The following is an 18,045-nucleotide window of genomic DNA, read 5'->3' on the forward strand; positions in this document are numbered from 1 at the left end:
GTAGCTGTAACGATAAGGATCTTGTGCTGGAGAACAGCAAATGAAAGGCACAAAGGTTACTCTAAGTACTGACTCACTGTTTTGCTAACCCACCTTCAGCAGCATCTCTTCGGTGGCACTCTTGGTCTGTGCGCGGGTCGCAGCGGGATTCCATACGACGGGATGAATTAAAATACCGCCAGGGTGACCTTTAAAAAAAGAGAGCGAAAAATTGAAAACAGTGTTCGTCTATCCCAATATGGACTCCAGACTCGCCAATGAATCTGAGAGGATGTGGCTTTGGAGAGACTTTCCAGAGGAGACGGGGTGAATCCAGATTCTGTCTTTGGGAAACGCTGAAAACCTGCCGCTTTGAAACGGCCTTTCCACCCTCACAGGAATTAAATGCACAATACTGACACCCTCGCCTGCCCCTAACTGCTAACCCTGACACCCCGTCCTGCCACTCAACCACTTCCAAACAACCCCTCCCCGCAAATCCTGTCCCAAGCAGAGGCCGGATCCCACAAATGGAGACGTGCCAGAGATCCCATGAAGTCCAGTAGGAACACTACTACTGATTTTACATGGAAGATGTAAGAAGCTATGAGCAGAAATATAAACCCTAAGATAGACAAAAATACATTAAAATTTGCCTAAGATTGTGTCAGTCAAATGGGACGTTTCAGGGTTAAAATAAGTAACAAGTATTGTTCCTTAAAAATCAGCACTGCCAGAGGACTCTCCCTTGTATCTTATAGATGACTTTTCAGGAGTACAATTTCCACAAGTATTAAACCTGCTGGGGAGAGACAGCTAGGGGGAACTGCGAAGAATTCACAATGATTGAGACAGATTAGATATATGGACCAACCAAATAGAGCAGGGGTTCTCAAACTGGGGGTCGGGATCCCTCAGGGGGTCGCGAGCTCCCAGACTCTGCCCCAAGCCCCGCTTTGCCTGCAGCATTTATAATGGTGTTAAATATATAAAAAAGTGTTTTTAATGTATAAGGGGGGGGGTCACACTCAGAGGCTTGCTATGTGAAAGGAGTCACCACTACAAAGCCTTGAGAAGCACTGAAATAGAGCATGCAGGTAAGCAAGAAGTGAAATGTAATGATGCTAAGAAAAAAATAAACAAGTGCACCCAGTATTCCAACATGAAACAAAACAGACAAGAGACGAGATCTAAAGCCAGTCACACAATGTAGTAGGAGTATAAAGCAAAGGCAGAAAAGGCATTGGCCTGTACACAGACCTAGTGCTATGGAGCAAAAATCAATTAAAGTTCATTTGGCAATTTATAAGATATTCAGAAAAAAATCTGTAAAATACTTGGGTTTCATTTCATGAACATTTTGTAGCAAAACTAAAAAACAAACGTAGCACAAAATACCCTCGCAAGAGGGTCAGAACTCAGTTCTGCTGCATTCAAGGGCTCAGATTATTTTGCATTTTGCAAAATTAAACCCATAGTTACTTGGGAAAAAACCCCCAAAGCCAGGAGATTTGTTTCATTCGTACTGAGATGTGCAGGGCCTACTCACCTTGTTCTTGGCTGTCTGATGGTGCAACCAGAAGGGGAAGCCTCTCCCATTGGGTAGGAGAGTGATCAAAATTGCCCCTGAGAAAAATGGAAGAAGCAACCTGAAAGCTTGGTCTTGCTTCTACTGACATGAATAGAAGTTTGGCAATTTGCTTCTCAGGGACCAGCACCGGGCCCCGAATGTCGATCTCCCTTCTTGACCTTTCATAGAGTCACAGAGTTTGCTCCTTCCCTGTGGCAAAGGAACCAGTCACAGCTTCCTGACTCAGCCACCCAGCCCCAGTGGAAATTAAAGCTGCAGAGGGGCACTGTTAGTTTGTTCCTCGGGCCCTTATGTCAGGGTCTCTTTGGGCCACCAGCCTTCCTCTCTCCTCCTAAGGCCCCTTCCCTCCGTGCCCCAGTCAGGCGTGGGATTTCTATCCCGGGGGAATCTCCAGTGGCATGATACAAAATGGTCGGACCTGGACACTCCAAGCCATCGATTTTAAGGCCAGAAGGGACCAGTGTTCTCAGTGCATAGGGGGGATTAACCCATTCACGGGAACAGAGCGTGACGTCTCTTGCTGCTGACAGAGTCGAGTGAGAGAAATAAATTAAACTCACGGGGAAGGTGGAGGTACTTTGGGGATTACCGCAAAGCAGCCATGAATAGTGCCTGCAAGTTGGGGGACGCTGTCTGCTTCCCCAGTCCCCTTCCTGTCTGAACTCATTCTACACGGCCCTGCTACAAGCAACACCTAACCTAAACGTACTACCAAGGGCACGTCTACACAGTGCTCTGGAGCCTGCAGGAGCACGCCTCCCAGCCCAGCCCAGCCTGACGGCCTCGGGCCAGCAGGGCTTGCGCCCACGCTCTAACAAGAGCTGTGTAGACAAAGCTTTGAAGTTATGGCTTGGGCTGGAGCTTGGGCTCTGAAGGTTAGTGAGGAAAGTTGGGCTTCGAAGCCTGAGTGCCAGCCCAAGCTGCAAGTTCAAGGTGCTGTCAAATGCACAAATGGCTGGGATGATTTAGTTGGGGTTGGTCCTGATTTGAGCAGGGGGGTGGACTAGATGACTTCCTGGGGTCCCTTCCAACCCTGAGATTCTATGATTCTATAAGTGTAACCTCCTAGGGCACGTCTACACAGCTATTTTAGAGAAGCAGCGTGAGCCCCGCTAATCTGAGTCCATCGACCTGGCCCGGGAGGCGCGCTGCCACAGGCTCCGCATCACTAAGGAGTGATGTTTTTCCATTAGTTCAGTTTGTCTCCTCTATGCATTTGACAGCACTGTATGTACGGCTGGCTTCCCCGCAGAGTCAGTCCGATGCCTCTGTTACTTGTATGGGTCTCTCGCAGCAACAGAGCCAGAAAACCATAGAGAACAATAGGAAAATGGGATAATAAAACTGTAAAAATTGTCCAGAGTAGGTGAAGGACCTGAAAATACCTTCAGCTTATTGTTCAACAGGGAACAGATCTGAAATTGGTGCTGTCCCTTTAAAATAAAGGTACAGACTGATTCGTATATATATAAGGGTCATGTTGGGCTGTCAGTTTTTAGCAAAATTGTCCTTGACGCCAATGGAGAGTGCTGTCTAGTGCAGATTCTGATGCATCTTGGAGGCAACATCTGCTTTGCAGCTCACAGTATTCTCAACATTGCAAAAACATGATGGTTTGGGCTTAGGCTCCTCTCCTCTTCTGCAAACACGTATATACATTCTTAACTTTTAAGAACAGTCCCATTGACTTCAGTGAGATTAGTCACACACTCCAACGGAAGCATGCACGTGTTTGCAGAATCGGGGCATTAGCTCAGTATCTTTTCTCTCTCTTTGGTGCCATATGTCCCAGGTCTGGTTTATACAGTATAGTGAGAAGAATAGCAATTCCCGAAAAGCAGTCATGGCAGAGAGGGAAATGTAGTATTTGTAAAAATAATCTGCTGTGTTTTAGAAATATATTCCCTCCACCGAAGGAGGTTTGCTTTTGGAGTCCCAGTAGTATACCCAACTTTAGACAATATTTCTCAACTCCAGTAACTTTTTAACTAATTCCTGACTGGTTTCTTAAGTGGATTCAGCAGACAAATCATCACCCAGATGATATTAGCTTCCTCATTCAAAGTCTAATCCATTTTGAAAGATTAAGCAAATTCTATAAATATTTAAATTAAATAAAATCTGCATCTGCTTAGTGATCTTAATGAAGAATTAAGCTGATGTTCTCATAAAAAAGTGTAAATGTTCAAAGTAACTGTACTAGCATCTCAAATTATGTACAATTGATGAATACACATTTTTGTAAGCTGCTGTCACAGGCAGGGTTCAACATTGTATTTGATTTCAAATCCTGAGGGAGCTGCCTATTCTAATGCTCAGACTCATGTTAAACTTTGAAAAATCATCACTTCTTGACTCTGTTTTAGAATCTGACAGAAAAGTGCCTTTTCAGGTTCTTTTATCTTTATTACCACTTTACATATATTTTTTCTGCACTTCTTCTCCACAGACAAAACCCTGAACCTATGAGTCAGTGCTGTTTGGATTTCTTCCAGATTTTACTGAAGAGACTTGCGAACCATCGAATTGCTCTAAAACGAAATACTGTCTGCATCAACTTCACATTATTCTCTAGAAAATCTAGGTTGGCAGAGTGTTTAAAGAGAATTGTTTGCCTCTTTCATGAGAGCAAAACTTTAAATCAGACCAGTCGACTCCATTCGTGCTGTGTAAAGACAACTGATCAAAAGGAATAATCTATCTGTTTCAGCACGTACACATGGCAGACTCGAATTCAGCTCCATAAATCTGTTAGCTGAATTCACTGCAGATGATTCTGGCCTACTGCATTGCTATGAGAATGCCCTGGTGATAGAGTGGCCTCATTTTCTTCCTCATAATACTGTGTGTTTAAAGCTACATAGGCCAAGCGACGCCATGTTTGAGAGAGAGTCTCCTTGGAATACAGCACTTACGCCTCTCTGGTTGGTGATCCTCCTCCTGGGGATTTGTACAGTGGAACTGGTTTATCATGTGCTGAAATTTCCCCAATAGAAAAGGAGCAAAATTCCACTGCAATGGAGTGAAGCCAGCCACTCCCCCTGCAGTGTAAGTGGAATTTCATTACAACCAAATTCACAGTAGGACTGTACCAGCACTATCCAGATCAATATGAAACCTCCCACTAGCTTCAGAGGTGCCAGATTTGACCCCCAAAATGGGGTCCACTGCTACAGAGCAAGACTAGCCTGATCCACACATTTCTGCATCTAAAATGTTGGCTCTTACTAAACCATTAAATGACGCTTATCTGCCACTGCACAGGCCAGAATGAAGAGGTAACAGCAACAACGAAGTGACCATTCCTGTGTAGCATCAACACAAGATGGGGCAGAAATGTGGACATCAAAAAGGATACAAACTGTCTGTTTCAGAGCTTATAAACTGAGAAGTTAGAGAAATAAAACCTCGAATACTCTTGCTGGAAGGTCGCAGTGTAACACTACTTGAACTCAGAATAATAAAACAAAGAGAGACAAAGCAGGCTGCTCCCTGAAACAGAGACGCACAGCTCACCTCACCTTACTCTAGGCTGCCTGGCTGCAAACTGACTGCTGCTGCTCACATCCTTCCCTACAGAGCCCACTCGCCTGCAAGCAGGGCCAGGAAGACCTGAGCATTCAAAGTGAGAGCTGTGCAGTTCTAATACAGTTTTACACACAAACTGCTCCATACGTGTAGCAGGGTGGATGTGTTACAGTGGCAGGTGATGAGGAGCATGTGCTTTCCTCACTCCTTGAGCGGAAAGAGCCAGCCCCACAACATATGCACCACATTCCCAATGTCCCCACACAATGGACAGTCTGACTTGTCCCTACATCAGAGGCAATTCCCATCCCTGGGGATTACATTGGCGAAATAGAGGGAAATGCAAGGAAGATGAAAAGAGGACTGAATATTGACAAATTAGATGCCCAGAGCTCAGGAGTGAGGCTAGGAACATTATGGATAATTAGAGAAGCAGCTATTATCATAGATTGCAATTGTTTAATGATAGGTTTAGTGAACTAAATGTAATTAATTGTTGCATAGCAATGGAGAAACATGTAACAGTTATAGATCTTGGGAAGGAATAACCCGGGAAGAATAAAATACAAGGGCTACAATGCTGTGATGTAGTAGCAAGTTCCTTACTTTTTGCTCCACTAACAATTAAAGATGATTTTCTACAGTGCCTCCTCCTCGGCATCAGGGTGCCTCCCTACCAAGTAAGAGTTACCCACCAATGGGTTTTGTTTGTTTTAGTGTCTAACCTCTGCTCCACATCCAACACCGCAGAGACAGGCGGCCAGCCGGATACAAGTTACAGCTCAACAATTCTCTTCTTGGCTCCACCCCACCCGCAGCACAGCCTCTGATGTACGCCAGTGGCAACCGTCCCATTGGGACCATCTCCCAGCTGAGGCTAGCCAGTCCACTGAGCCCTTCACCCACGCCTCCTCCACCTGCCCCAAGGCTGAAGGTGGGGTGGATATCAGCTATGGGTGCCTGGGACGACCCCCACGTGATGTGGGAGAAAGCAACATTTGCCTCATTCTGTCTACTCCCCCCCGTCACCAGGTTTGTCGTGACAATGGCAAAGGTCAAGATTTTGAAGCGGAAAAACTAAATCTTCCAAATGAATGTGATCGAGTGGCCCCATTTTCTTCCTCATAAAACGGTGTGTTTAAAGCTATATAGGCCCAGATACGCCAAGCTTGAGAGAGAGTCTCCTTGGAAAAACGAACTTTTTCAAATGGGAACTCGATGCTCAGACTCGGAGGGAGTGAGAACCATGGGACCTTTCCCAGCAGCAGGCAAACTGTGCCCACAAACCACACCACACTGTGTGGAAATCTGCACTTTTGTCTTGGCTCCGTTTGGCTTCTCTGGTATGAACAGAAGGCAGCTTTGGTCTTTTCTTTTTACTTCCCTCATTCCAATTGCAGGTGCCTGCTGCAGGCTGGGGAGCGAGTGAGCCCGGGGTGACGCACCGCACTTACCCGTGATTTGAACGTGGAACAAACTGGTAATTTAATCACAAAGAAAGAGGCTCCTTTCAGCCACTGATGTCAAACACAAAATACCCTCACAGGACAAAAGCTCTCTCAGGGTCAGTACTATACGTTCCCAAGAGCTCCGGCCCTGATCCAGCAATGCACTTAAGCATGTGTTTGAACTGAAGCTTGCAAGTAGTCTCGCTGATGTCCTAGAACCAAGGGTCCAACTAACCCAATACCCTGTCTCCCAACAGCGGCCAATGCCAGGTGCTTCAGAGGGAATGAACAGTACAGGCAATCATTGAGTGATCCTTCCCCTGTCATCCAGTCCCAGCTTCTGGTTGTTGGAGGTTTATGGACACCTGGAGCATGGGGTTTTGTCACTGACCATCTTGGCTAATGGCCATTGATGGACCTTTCCTCCATGAACGTACCTAATTGTTTTGTGAACCCAATTATAGTTTTGGCCTTCACATCATCCCCTGGCAACGAGTTCCATGGAGAGACTGTGCGTTGTGTGAAGAAGTACTTCCTTTTGTTTGTTGTTTTAAAACTGCTGCCTATTGATTTTATTGTGTGACCCCTGGTTCCTGTGTTAAGTGAAGGGGTAAATAACACTTCCTTATTCACTTTCTCCACACCAGTCATGATTTATAGACTTTATCACATTGCCCTTAGTCATCGCTTTTCCAGGCTGAACAGCCCCCAGTCTTTTTAATCTCTCTTCAAATGGAAGCTGTTCCATACCCTTAATCATTTTTGGTGCCCTTCTCTGTACTTTGTCCAATTCTAATATATCTTTTTTTGAGATAAGGTGACCAGAACTGCATGCTGCACTCAAGATGTGGGCGTACCATGGATATATACAATGGCATTACGATATTTTCTATCTTATTATCTATCCCTTACCTAATAGTTCCTAATGTTCTATTAACTTTTTGACTGCACATTGAGCAGATGTTTCAGAGAAATATCTATGACAACTCCAGAATCTCCTTCTTGAGTGGTCTCATATGGGGTTTATAAACTAGACTTTCACCTCCGTAGAACTGAATTAAAATCTAGTTAGTTCATAAATGACAATAGATTTGATGTTCATTTCCAGGCAAAAATGACTAGCTGCATTCTCAGGTATCTGTAGGGGTGATGGATTCTCATTTTGGTCTAAAAAAGAGAAATAGCAACATTTACCCTGGAACAATAATTTTTCTAGTGAATAGTGAAAGTGATTTGGACTAATATAAAACAGGAAGATATCTGAATTGAAACCTCAATCTGCCTCTAAATTAGCATGCCCAAATATCACATCGTTACAGCGATTAATCAAATGTCTCAGCTGTCCAGAGGCATGAACAAATAGGTGTTTGCCACACTAAAAACGTGGGCAATTTATGTGGGCAACTCTTGGTGTGCAGATTTAATGGTAGCTATTGAAAGTCTGGCCCTAAAACACTTTCAGGAAGCAAAATAGAAAGGAGCAGAATAAAAAGTCAAACATTAAGCTATTTCTCAACCAATAAAAACGTATGCCAAAGTGCTCTCCGACACATCTAAATAACTCTTCGCTCTCTGGTTTAATTTCAACATGGCACAGGCTAGCATATTCTCCATAGTTAATCATAGGCGTAATAAATCCTCAATAGTTCTGCAGCACCTTGCAGATTTCTCCTTCTGTGATTTCCATTTTTATTGCAATTCTTTGCACGGCCAACAGGGCCAATGCAAACGCCATCTCTATCTGTCTTGGGGAAACGTCTCCTTTGACATTGTCTTCCATGTAATTAGCAGTCAGTTATTCAATACATTACTCATAATAATTTTTAGTGCAGTCATCTACTTCCTCCTTAAGTGAGAAGGTTAATGAAGGGTTCTGTTATGCTAAATCTGCCTTGTCTGAAAAAGCGAATTTCTTTCTTAATAGCAACAAAAAACCATCTCCTTTTCCTGAAAGGTCTCATCTACCCGTGCACCAAACAGAGACGAGGTTAGGGAAAGCTCATTTCTAAATCATTCCAAAGCATTACTTGGAAGGTTGCTTGATATTAAAGGAACTTCATTTTGGAAACAGGAGGATTATACCCTATAGCGTGTTCAATAACTGGTCCAGAACAGAAGCATGCAGATTGCCAAATAGGATCAGACCAAGGGCCTATCTTCTCTAGTATCCTGGATGCTTCAAGAAAACACACAAGAAACCCCACAAATGACTGGAAATAATTGTACAGCCTCCACCAATGCCACATGTGCTTGGAGGTTTGGGCACTGGGTGTAGGACCAAGTATTTGGTGGAGTTTTAATGCTTCAGTAATACTACTCCTTGCTTTCTAAATACTAACTGAGTGAGTGGGTCACACAGCCCTTCTGCGAGCCAGTTCGGAACGGTGAGCACCATTCCACAGACAGGGCTACATGACGTACCCTCGTCACAGAGCCAGTCTGTCAGAGCTGGGAATACAACTCAAGAGCTGCTGGCTGCCAGCCCAATGCTCTGCCCACTAGACAATGTCTCTCCTTGTGGTCACGTGTGCTGACATTTAACCATTAGAGGTGAGGGTGATACTCACTGTGCTGATCTATTGTACACAACGATTTATAGTGGTGCTGTTCAGCATGTGGGTAATATTGCAAAGAAAGAATCCTCCTCTAGTTGACTCATCTGCAGTAGAGCTTTTAAAGCTCAGGAATGGAGAAAAAGCAGCTTCAGTTCTCCATGCAGCCCAGCATGTGATGTGCGTACGAATGCAGGCCGAGACGACAGAGGAGGCTGGATAATAGTGAATAGTATTTGTGTTGTCACATTGTGTTAGATGATCCTGGGGGAAAGAATCTCATTATTCCGTGAGCTAAAACAGCTTCTTTAGTCAGGAACAATTCCATCTCCATGCTAAATGAAACTTCACGTTCATTATGTACTTGAAATATACGCATGCTAGGAGTCAGGTATTATAAATGAAGTCATGTTAAAACAACCGGAACATTTAGACATCTCATTGTTTAACAAACTGAACACACTTAACTGGCGGTTAGATTTGATCAGTTTTAGGTTTATTCCACCTTTCTTGACACTTTGTCTAGGAAAGGTGGCCAGGGAAGGGAGCCTTGAAAGATCCCATGCCTGGCAGATATGTCTTTATTTTGGACTTTCTCTAAAAGGCAGACAAGGGAAGCCAAGATGTCAGTTGGAGAAAGAGGCAAATTCAACAGTGGAGCAACGGTGGTGTCTATTACTCACGAGGTCTGACCCTCCATTGCCCTCCAGCAGTGTTACACCAGTTACTCCACTGCAGCTCGCAGAGCTACACAGTGTAAAACGGGCGTAATGGAGGGGAGACTCAGGCCCCTGGATGGCGATGATGGAACTGTGTGGTGACCGTGTGCACGAAGAATGAATGGAACGTATACGAAAGGCGAGGGCGGGCTCCCTTAGAAAGAGAATAGTGCAGTACTGAACACCAACCCCAAACTCCGCGGCAGCAGGAGCATCTGCACCTTACTCCCGAGGGCTCTTTTAAGAGCTGTGTAGCAGCCTGGGACTAGCCCTCCTACGCTACCTTCAACCCTCCTGTTATTTGTGTTACCTGCTACACTCCCACTTGATTCCAACCCCCAGCATGCCGGGCACACTCTTTGTGTTGCCCTCTGCAGGGCAAACTGGGGCAAGTTCCCTCACTGAATCACTTGTGCTATCTTTTGACTTACATCATTGTTTGCATCACTACTGAGTTTGGCCCGAGGCTTCCCTGGGAGACATCCCTGGCCTAGAGTTGCGGTATAAATATTCCCTCCTCGTGGAGAAAAGGAGACGCGTTCACAGCTTCATTTACAAGAACGTTTCTCCAAATATCAAAATGAGCACGTGGTGAAGAGGGGCTCTTTGTCAGGGGCATCAGCACCGTGTCTACTCTCAAGGACCTCGCCCCGGCCAGAGGAGAGTGCAGAAAGCGGGGAAAGGGAACAGCAGTGCCAGAAGAGAGCAAGGCGCAGGTAGGATAGGAGTAGACGGGGGGTTGCCAAGAGCAGAAGGGAAAGTGGGGAATGGACAACTCCCTAAAGCTCCATCCCCACTAGAAGCAGAGGAGACAGTGGCAGGAGAAAGCCCGACTCAGTCCGACCCGCCGGAGGAGAATGGGCGCTTTGCAGATTCCTGAGGGGTGCAGGGGTGAGGGAGGTGGGGATGGGTCTGGGCCTGGCTTGGATTTCAGGGAAGTCCTATGGCCTGTGTTATACAGGAGGACAGAGGAGGTGATCACAATGGTCCTTTCTGACCTTTTAATCTATGACTTTATGAAAATGGGGGTAAATCACTATTGTTCTGTCCTGGTATCATTTCAATTCACTTTATGCCAGTGTAAATCATGGCCAACAGGGAGAATCTGGTCCATTATCCACATGTAGCATTTTCATTTTCTTACTAAAACTCATTAGCCAACATTCTGCACTCCGACGTGTGTGTGTGTGTGCACGTGCGTGTGCATGTGTGTGCGCATCTCCCATCTAAGCCAGTGAGAGCACTTGTGGCAGGTTATTCACGTGTTTTAACAGCCTATACATTTAGTGATACTTAATTTCCAGTGTGCAGAAACAATAAAAAGTCATTTTAAACCCCGAACTATCTGCTATGGTCACAAAGAACTATTTTAATGTTAGTTGGCCATTCTTTCCAGCGTCACGGCATGACTCGGCCTGTCCAAGCACCGGACACGATTAAAGCAGCTGTTTGGAATGTCTGCAGGATGAAGGAAGTGGCATCTCTATCACCAGGAAACAGGGAGCAAGCTCGTCTAACCACGCCCGACAAGTTCAGGCCTCACACAGCTAAGCTCGTGCAGTAAGACAGACAACTACCGACCAGTTATAATTGATCAAGTGTGCCAAAGTGGAGAACTGTGCTCATGAACCTGGCCAATTAGGTCATCATCTAAATTACTTGTAACACATTTAGCCAATTCTACCACAGTTGTTTTGCTAATTTCTGACCCTTTATGCAGAGACTGCAAATAACACGCAGATTGATTATGAATCTGGGGATGAATATCCTTTAGGGCCTCAGCAAGAACCACCAAATTCACTTCAAGGAAAACCTCCAAGTTGAGGTCTCAAGTGAATTTCTAGTGTTTTGGGGGAACTACTGGTATGAACTTGTAAAGTGCAGAACTAGAAGTCAAGAGATCCCTGTTCTTGTCCTAGCTTAGCCACATGCTAGTCCATCCCGTGGAAACTTGGAAAAGCCACTTCAAGGCTGTGCCTCAGTTCTTCATCTGCAAAATGGGGACACATCTACCCTACTTCAGAGGAGTCCTCAGGTGCACAGGACATCACCCAGGCTCTACCATGTATTTTGGTCTTGTGCTGGTCTGCTCAGAGGGGTCCACGGAACTGTAATTCACTGATGTTCCTAAAGTGCTTTGGGATCATCTAATAGTAAGTGCTGTAGGAATGCAAAGTAATAACAAATAATATCTGAGGCATTGGGCTAGTCTTGGATTCAGTTTTGCATGTTTTCCCATACACCTGTCTGTCTCTGAGTAGAGCTTTATTCTTGGCAGTGAAATGACAAATATCCATTTATTATGATGAGGTTTAAAAAAAAAGTCTTCAAACTGATTTGCAAGTAAGACGCTGGAGCCCGGACACTCCAGGTGTCCTGCGGGGAGTCCCATGGTGAGTGCTCCGGGGAGACTCCATATGCACGCAGGGGAAGTAGCATCTCTCTCCTATCAGAAGACATTTCTGATCAACCCACAGCCCTGCTTTTGATACTGAATCATCACATCTAAAAGTGTTCATGATGCCAGGAACTTCCAGTCTGAATCCAAGAAAAGCAAAGGGACTTTCCCCTAAACCAGCATCTCCTTCAAACATGGGGACATGGCCACTATGTGTTGGATAACGTGTGCCCAGGGAGCAGTGCAGGAAAGGGACAGATGTTCTTGCAGCAGCAATTCATCATCCTTCCCGCCCCTACGGAGCATGTTAAATAAAACTTCTAACCTGCTTAAGAGACAAAAACAGCTGGAGGGCCGGGGAGGTGGGGTGGGAGAGGAGGGCAGAGGAAGTCTATTTACTTAGCTGTACCCAAGGCAGGTTAAACATGGGGACTGAATTGTCCAGCTGAAGAGAGATTAAAACAAACTTTCCAGTGAACGTTCCCCAGTGCCTCACAGGGGTGTCTCATGCCCTTTCCACCTGACCTATTGGTACAGGCAGTAGAGAATCAGGTAGAGCATCTTCAAAATGTGGCAGAAGGAAGGAAGGAAGGAAGAAAACGTGGTTAGGGCACTAGCCTGGGACTTTGGAGACCGAGTTTCAATTCTCTGCTCCACTACAGACTTCTTGTGTGACCTTGGTCTTCAACTATTCCAGAAAATGGGGATAATAGCACTTCCCTGCTGCGCCGGGGTGTGCGAGGATGACTCGATACGAGATTGTGAGGTGCTCAGACACTATGATAATGGGGCTGTAGAAGGACCTAAGGGATAGAAAGCTGATCTCTTAGCCAAGGAGAAAATCAGCTGGATAGGAGTTGCCCAAATGGAGCCTTGATGAAAACCATAAGAATTACAGAACCGTTAGATTTGTGTAAGGGTTTAATTTTAGGTCTAATGCAATAGCATTGCCAACTTTTGCAACTTCATCGTCCGTCTTGCAATATTTGGTGTTTTTCTTAAAGCCTCGGCTCCTGGAGTCAGGTGATTATGTGAGAATCACAATCTTAATTTAAACAGAAAACGTCTAGTCCTCATGGCTGCACAGAGACACATGAAAACAAGAATCCTAAATATTCAAAAAGGAGAAAGTAAATGAGAAGAACCCAACATTTATTTTCTCATCATTTTAAAGCAAATCTCATGATGTTGGGAGTTCTGGCTCATGGTTTTTCAATGTTTGGCAATACCTCATTGCTAATAAAGCAATTTCCAGCATGACCATATGCTAATTCAAAACCACATCTCTAATGTTATAATGTAATAAGGGGAAAAAAGAATTACCTAAGGCCTAGCAAATGTCTCCAACAGACATCAAATATTACTGAACAGGTGAATTAAAAATTAAGGTTATTTGTTCTCAGGGTGGATTTTAAACATTTATTTCATAGCATAGGATCAAGGATTTGGAGGGATTTTTAGTATTAGGATTAGACTTCAAATTAAACTCTGACACACAACTCGTACACTGGTTACACCTATTAAATGGAGTGGATTTTCCTGCAGTTTGAGATCAAACAGCCAGCATCTGGCTAGAGAATGAGTCCTGCATTAGAAGCGGTAGGGCACACACTTAATGGATAAAATTTACCTCTGGGAAGAGAGCTTACATAAAGCCAAGTGGAATGTCAGGCACACATAGCCCTGGTACTGGCTCTGTGCACAGGAGTGAATTTTACCCAATGGCATGAAGTTTTCTGCTCTCAAAAATGGAAAAGAATCAACACATTAGTCTAATGAAATTATTGTAGATTTTGTTTGCCTAATCCAACAGGATGGGAGAGCACTCAGGAGTTTTAAAAATCTACTGTGCAGTTTGTAGATTAAATGCAATAGTAAGTTCCTGTATTCTAGCAACGTTATAATTTCCTATAGTTTCTTTTTGCAAAAATTGCTATTTTGTCTTTTCAGAAACAGATCTCATTCTGATAAGGCTTATGTCCAACACCTTAAACTGGCTACGCGCTCACAGCCTTATCGCTGCCAGGAAAACGGTTATGGAAGTACAAAACATTGGGAGAATAGAGAAAAATACCTCTGAAATCATTTAGAAAGATTTCAGAGTATACGTGCTCCTTGATGAATATACCAGCTTCTGTTAATGCTAAGGGGATGTACCCATAGCCAGACAGAGCTCTCCAGCTCCAGCAGCTACGGTTTTATTAGCTCAGAGTCCATCCCCCTGCCCGGCTGGGATTGCATACCAATTTGTTTTCCATAATGGTCCTAAATGTCCCCAAGCAAGAGGGCACTTCCTACTTCCCCATTCCACAGGCCATTTGGGACGTGTTTTCAGATATTCAGTGTAAATTTCCATTTTCTAACCTGTTCCTCCCATGTATGGCCCCTTGTTATTTCCTCAAGGGACTGACACGCTCATGGCATATTACATTATGTCTCTGAAACGCCAAGCTCAGACATGAAATTGCAATGAATTATTCACCTCACTATAGTCAAGAACTGAAATCTGCTCTTCCCAGTTGTTATACTCGGTGGCAGCCAAGTTCATTAATTCGGGGTTCCTGAGCTTCACATTATCGGATATAATTTGCTCAGAAGCCCTTCGGTTCTGTCTTTTAATCTATCTCAATTTTAAATTTGAGTCCACCTCAATAAAAAATTTAACACGCAAAAGTTAATGAGAAAAATCCTAAACCCAGATCAGAAAACAACTTATAATCATGCCTCCAAAGTATCAAATGCTTAGTTTGTTTAAATGACCTTTTTCAAATTGTAAGACATTTATTCTTGCAAACATCCGTCCCCACACACAAAGTAGCATAAAATCCTCTTTTAGTTAGGTACTTTGTCCTACAATCATATTACTACTTCCCAGGAGAAAAAAATTCCTAGATGCTAATATGAATATTATTTCAAGGTAAAAATAACTGCAGAGATAAAACTTTATTCATGAAAAAAACTAGAACTTTATTCAAAGTTTTAAAGACTTATTTAACATTGGTAGATACCTCCTAGAGAATTGCATTAATGAAGACTACGACCCTACTACAGCTTGTCAGACAGATGAGAACATCAAAGTGTTTCAAAAAGGAAGAGCTCAAGGCTTTAAAAGCAGTCAGAAAACAGAACTGATAAGAAATAAGTGCAATGAAAAGAGTGTAAGAGCAGGATTCACTTCACATTATTGATCTCTGGACTAAGGTCTGCTAAATTCCATAGGAATTATAAAAATGAGACCAAACTAGTTTGATCATGTCGGACTATATGATATCATTTCTGGATATTAGCTATAAAGGCAGTATTGTACGTTCACTTCTTAAAGTACATTGTGCTCTCTTAACGCTACACTTTTGTTGGTTAATATTTCAAAATGTTTTGCAAGATCCAGGAGCAGTGGAGACAGGAGTTATGTAAAGTTCCATAAAAGCTCTAAAAATACATCACCCTCCTGACCTACTAATGGCCTGAGCCAGACTGACTGAAATCAGTGGAAAGGCTTCCATTCACTTCTATGGACTTTAGATCAAGCCCTAATATTGTAGCCTCGAGAGTCTCCATAGACAACCGCGCTCAGCTGTGCAAACTATGCGGAGGTCTTATGTGGATGAATATCCACTAGCATCTAGAATGAGCCAATCAAACTCATGTTCACTTGTGACCTAGGGAGGATATAAAGGTAGGGCCCAAGAAGTGACGGAAACATTGTTGCAATGTGGAGTCCTCATGAGTCACACACTTTGACTATTATGTAGTAAATGTTTTGTACAATCTCCAGATCACAGTATGATAAAACCTTGTTTCTTTGCCTAGTCTCTATATAGCAATCAGTATCAGTAGGTGGAGATTCATGAAGACCTTCAATGAGGAATGATTGTTTGTTGTTCACACTGAAGAACTTTTCAAAAGAAGGAAACTAACAGAGTGAGTTCGCAACTTAACCATATACCAAAAAAGTACAGCCTGTCTGAGCTGCCTAACCACCCATATACATTTCTTTGTAAGATCACAAACCAACCTCTACAACCTTCACACAGTATATAATAGTTCCCTAAAGTTTTCAGAATAATATCGTTCTGCACCCAGTGTGATTTATAATTAATCTCCATTTTTGTCTTCTGTAATGTGTGCTGAGTTTGCGGTCTGCATGCCAATTCCGGAGCAGCAAGGTTTAAATCCCCAATGGAAAGAGCTACAGCTGCTGTAAATGTTAGGATTAATCCCTTTAATTCACAAAGATCTCATTTGAATCCCATCTCATGGAATTCATTGTTGCGTTAGCCTCCACCAGGGCTTTATTTGTAATGTCCTTGCTGTGAAAGAATTGGAAGGATGATGTTTTAGTTGCTAATTTCATCAAGCGAAGGCTTTTTAAAATACATTTTCTGATACACGATTATTTGAAAACCCTTGAGCTTAATCTTAAAGGAACAACAAACATAACAATACATTTCATTCAGATGGCTTCATTTGTGAATGCTACTGTCTGGCTGTATAGAACGGCTGGTTCTCAGAGACACTCGTACATCTGTCTGCCAGCACTGCAATTGCTGGGGCTATATCCCCCTGTCCCAGGGAAACTGAGGATCCTAGGAGATCTGCTGGAGGCACAGAGGCCCTGGTCCTCTGTCCCAGCTCTAGGACTCACTGCTCACATCCTTTGACTTCCTTGTAGTGCTGGACTCCAGTGAAGCCAACCTGTGACTTCTCACGAATCCCCTCCTTGCCACATAAAGGAAACTTCTGCCACACAGAATGGTTTTCACTCAAATGTTAATGCAGCCCTAATATATCCTTATTGGCTCTGTCCACTCTGTGGGCCTAGGGATTGAGGAGTGGTGAAGTAAAGGGACCAGCTGCCTAAACCCCTTTCACGTGGGAAAGTGAAAATCTATGCACAAAAGGGATGGTCTCTGCTCCATAGCTGGGAACTTACCATCCTCGTGCAATGGCAGCAGTAGATATTTGTCCAGTGAACCTCAGTTTCAAAAGACAAACTATATGTAAGCAGAGTCAGGATGAGCTCTACCCTGACATCTGGTGGTGAATTATGGCGAGTGTGGAAAAGAACTCCGGGGGCTGATCTTGTTTGCATAGGCACACCCACTCGCCTGGCACGAGACAACAGCAACTGAAAGTGGTTATTTTGGCTGGTGTGGGATCCCCAGTTTCTCTGTTATTGAGGCAGGAAGAATAAAGTTTTGTTACCCTGATTCTGTGAATCAAGGCCAGTGGGACTGTTGTATGACAGAAAGACTCACCATTAACTAAGTAGCACTCGCTTGACAAGGGGCATGGGTTACAAAACCTAGTGAATTGAGAGAGGTTGGGGGCAGGTATTTGTACCTGGTGGTGTGGGTCCCTTTTGTGAGCCTGAAACACCAACTGCACCTCCTCCTCTCTCCACTGTTGAATGTCAGAGCTAACTTTGATTCCATTAGGAGTCTAGTTATAGGCTGCTGAGCTGAATTCACTTTGGGCCAATAGTGCACAAGCACTGGGGCTCCCGAAATCACTAAGAGCTGAAATCACAAAAGAGCTAAAGTTACTAAGAGCTGAGATCACTGAGTGCTGTGTTAACTAGTGGGGGAGCCTGAAGGTATATTGCTAAGCGGCTGGCGGAGCCGTTTGTGGGGACAGCTGGAGCGGCTCACAGGTTGGTGAGCGGAGCAGAGCAGCTGGCAGAGCAGAGCAGTTCGTGGGACGGCAGGAATGGCTCACGGGACAGCTGGGGGAGTGGAGTGGCTCGTGGTGAAGGCTGCGGCGGAACCCCACGAAGAGGCGGCTGGTCGGCCTTGGATCATGTAAGGTGCCCCTTAGCACCTTGCATGCC

At 44.2% G+C, this 18,045-nt stretch overlaps 1 protein-coding gene across 5 annotated transcripts in view; it reads right to left on the reverse strand.

Moving 5' to 3' along the window:
- Nucleotides 1–18,045, reverse strand: part of HTR2C (5-hydroxytryptamine receptor 2C) — a 574,451-nt gene that overhangs the window by 136,069 nt on the left and 420,337 nt on the right. For all 5 annotated transcript variants that reach the window (XM_065556834.1, XM_065556835.1, XM_065556836.1 and 2 more), the window contains one exon: nt 94–188. In XM_065556834.1, the coding sequence (XP_065412906.1) occupies nt 94–188 (95 nt within the window). The remainder of the gene's footprint in view (nt 1–93; nt 189–18,045) is intronic.

This window comes from Chrysemys picta, chromosome 9 (genome assembly GCF_011386835.1).
Source record: "Chrysemys picta bellii isolate R12L10 chromosome 9, ASM1138683v2, whole genome shotgun sequence".
NCBI lineage: Eukaryota > Metazoa > Chordata > Testudines > Emydidae > Chrysemys > Chrysemys picta.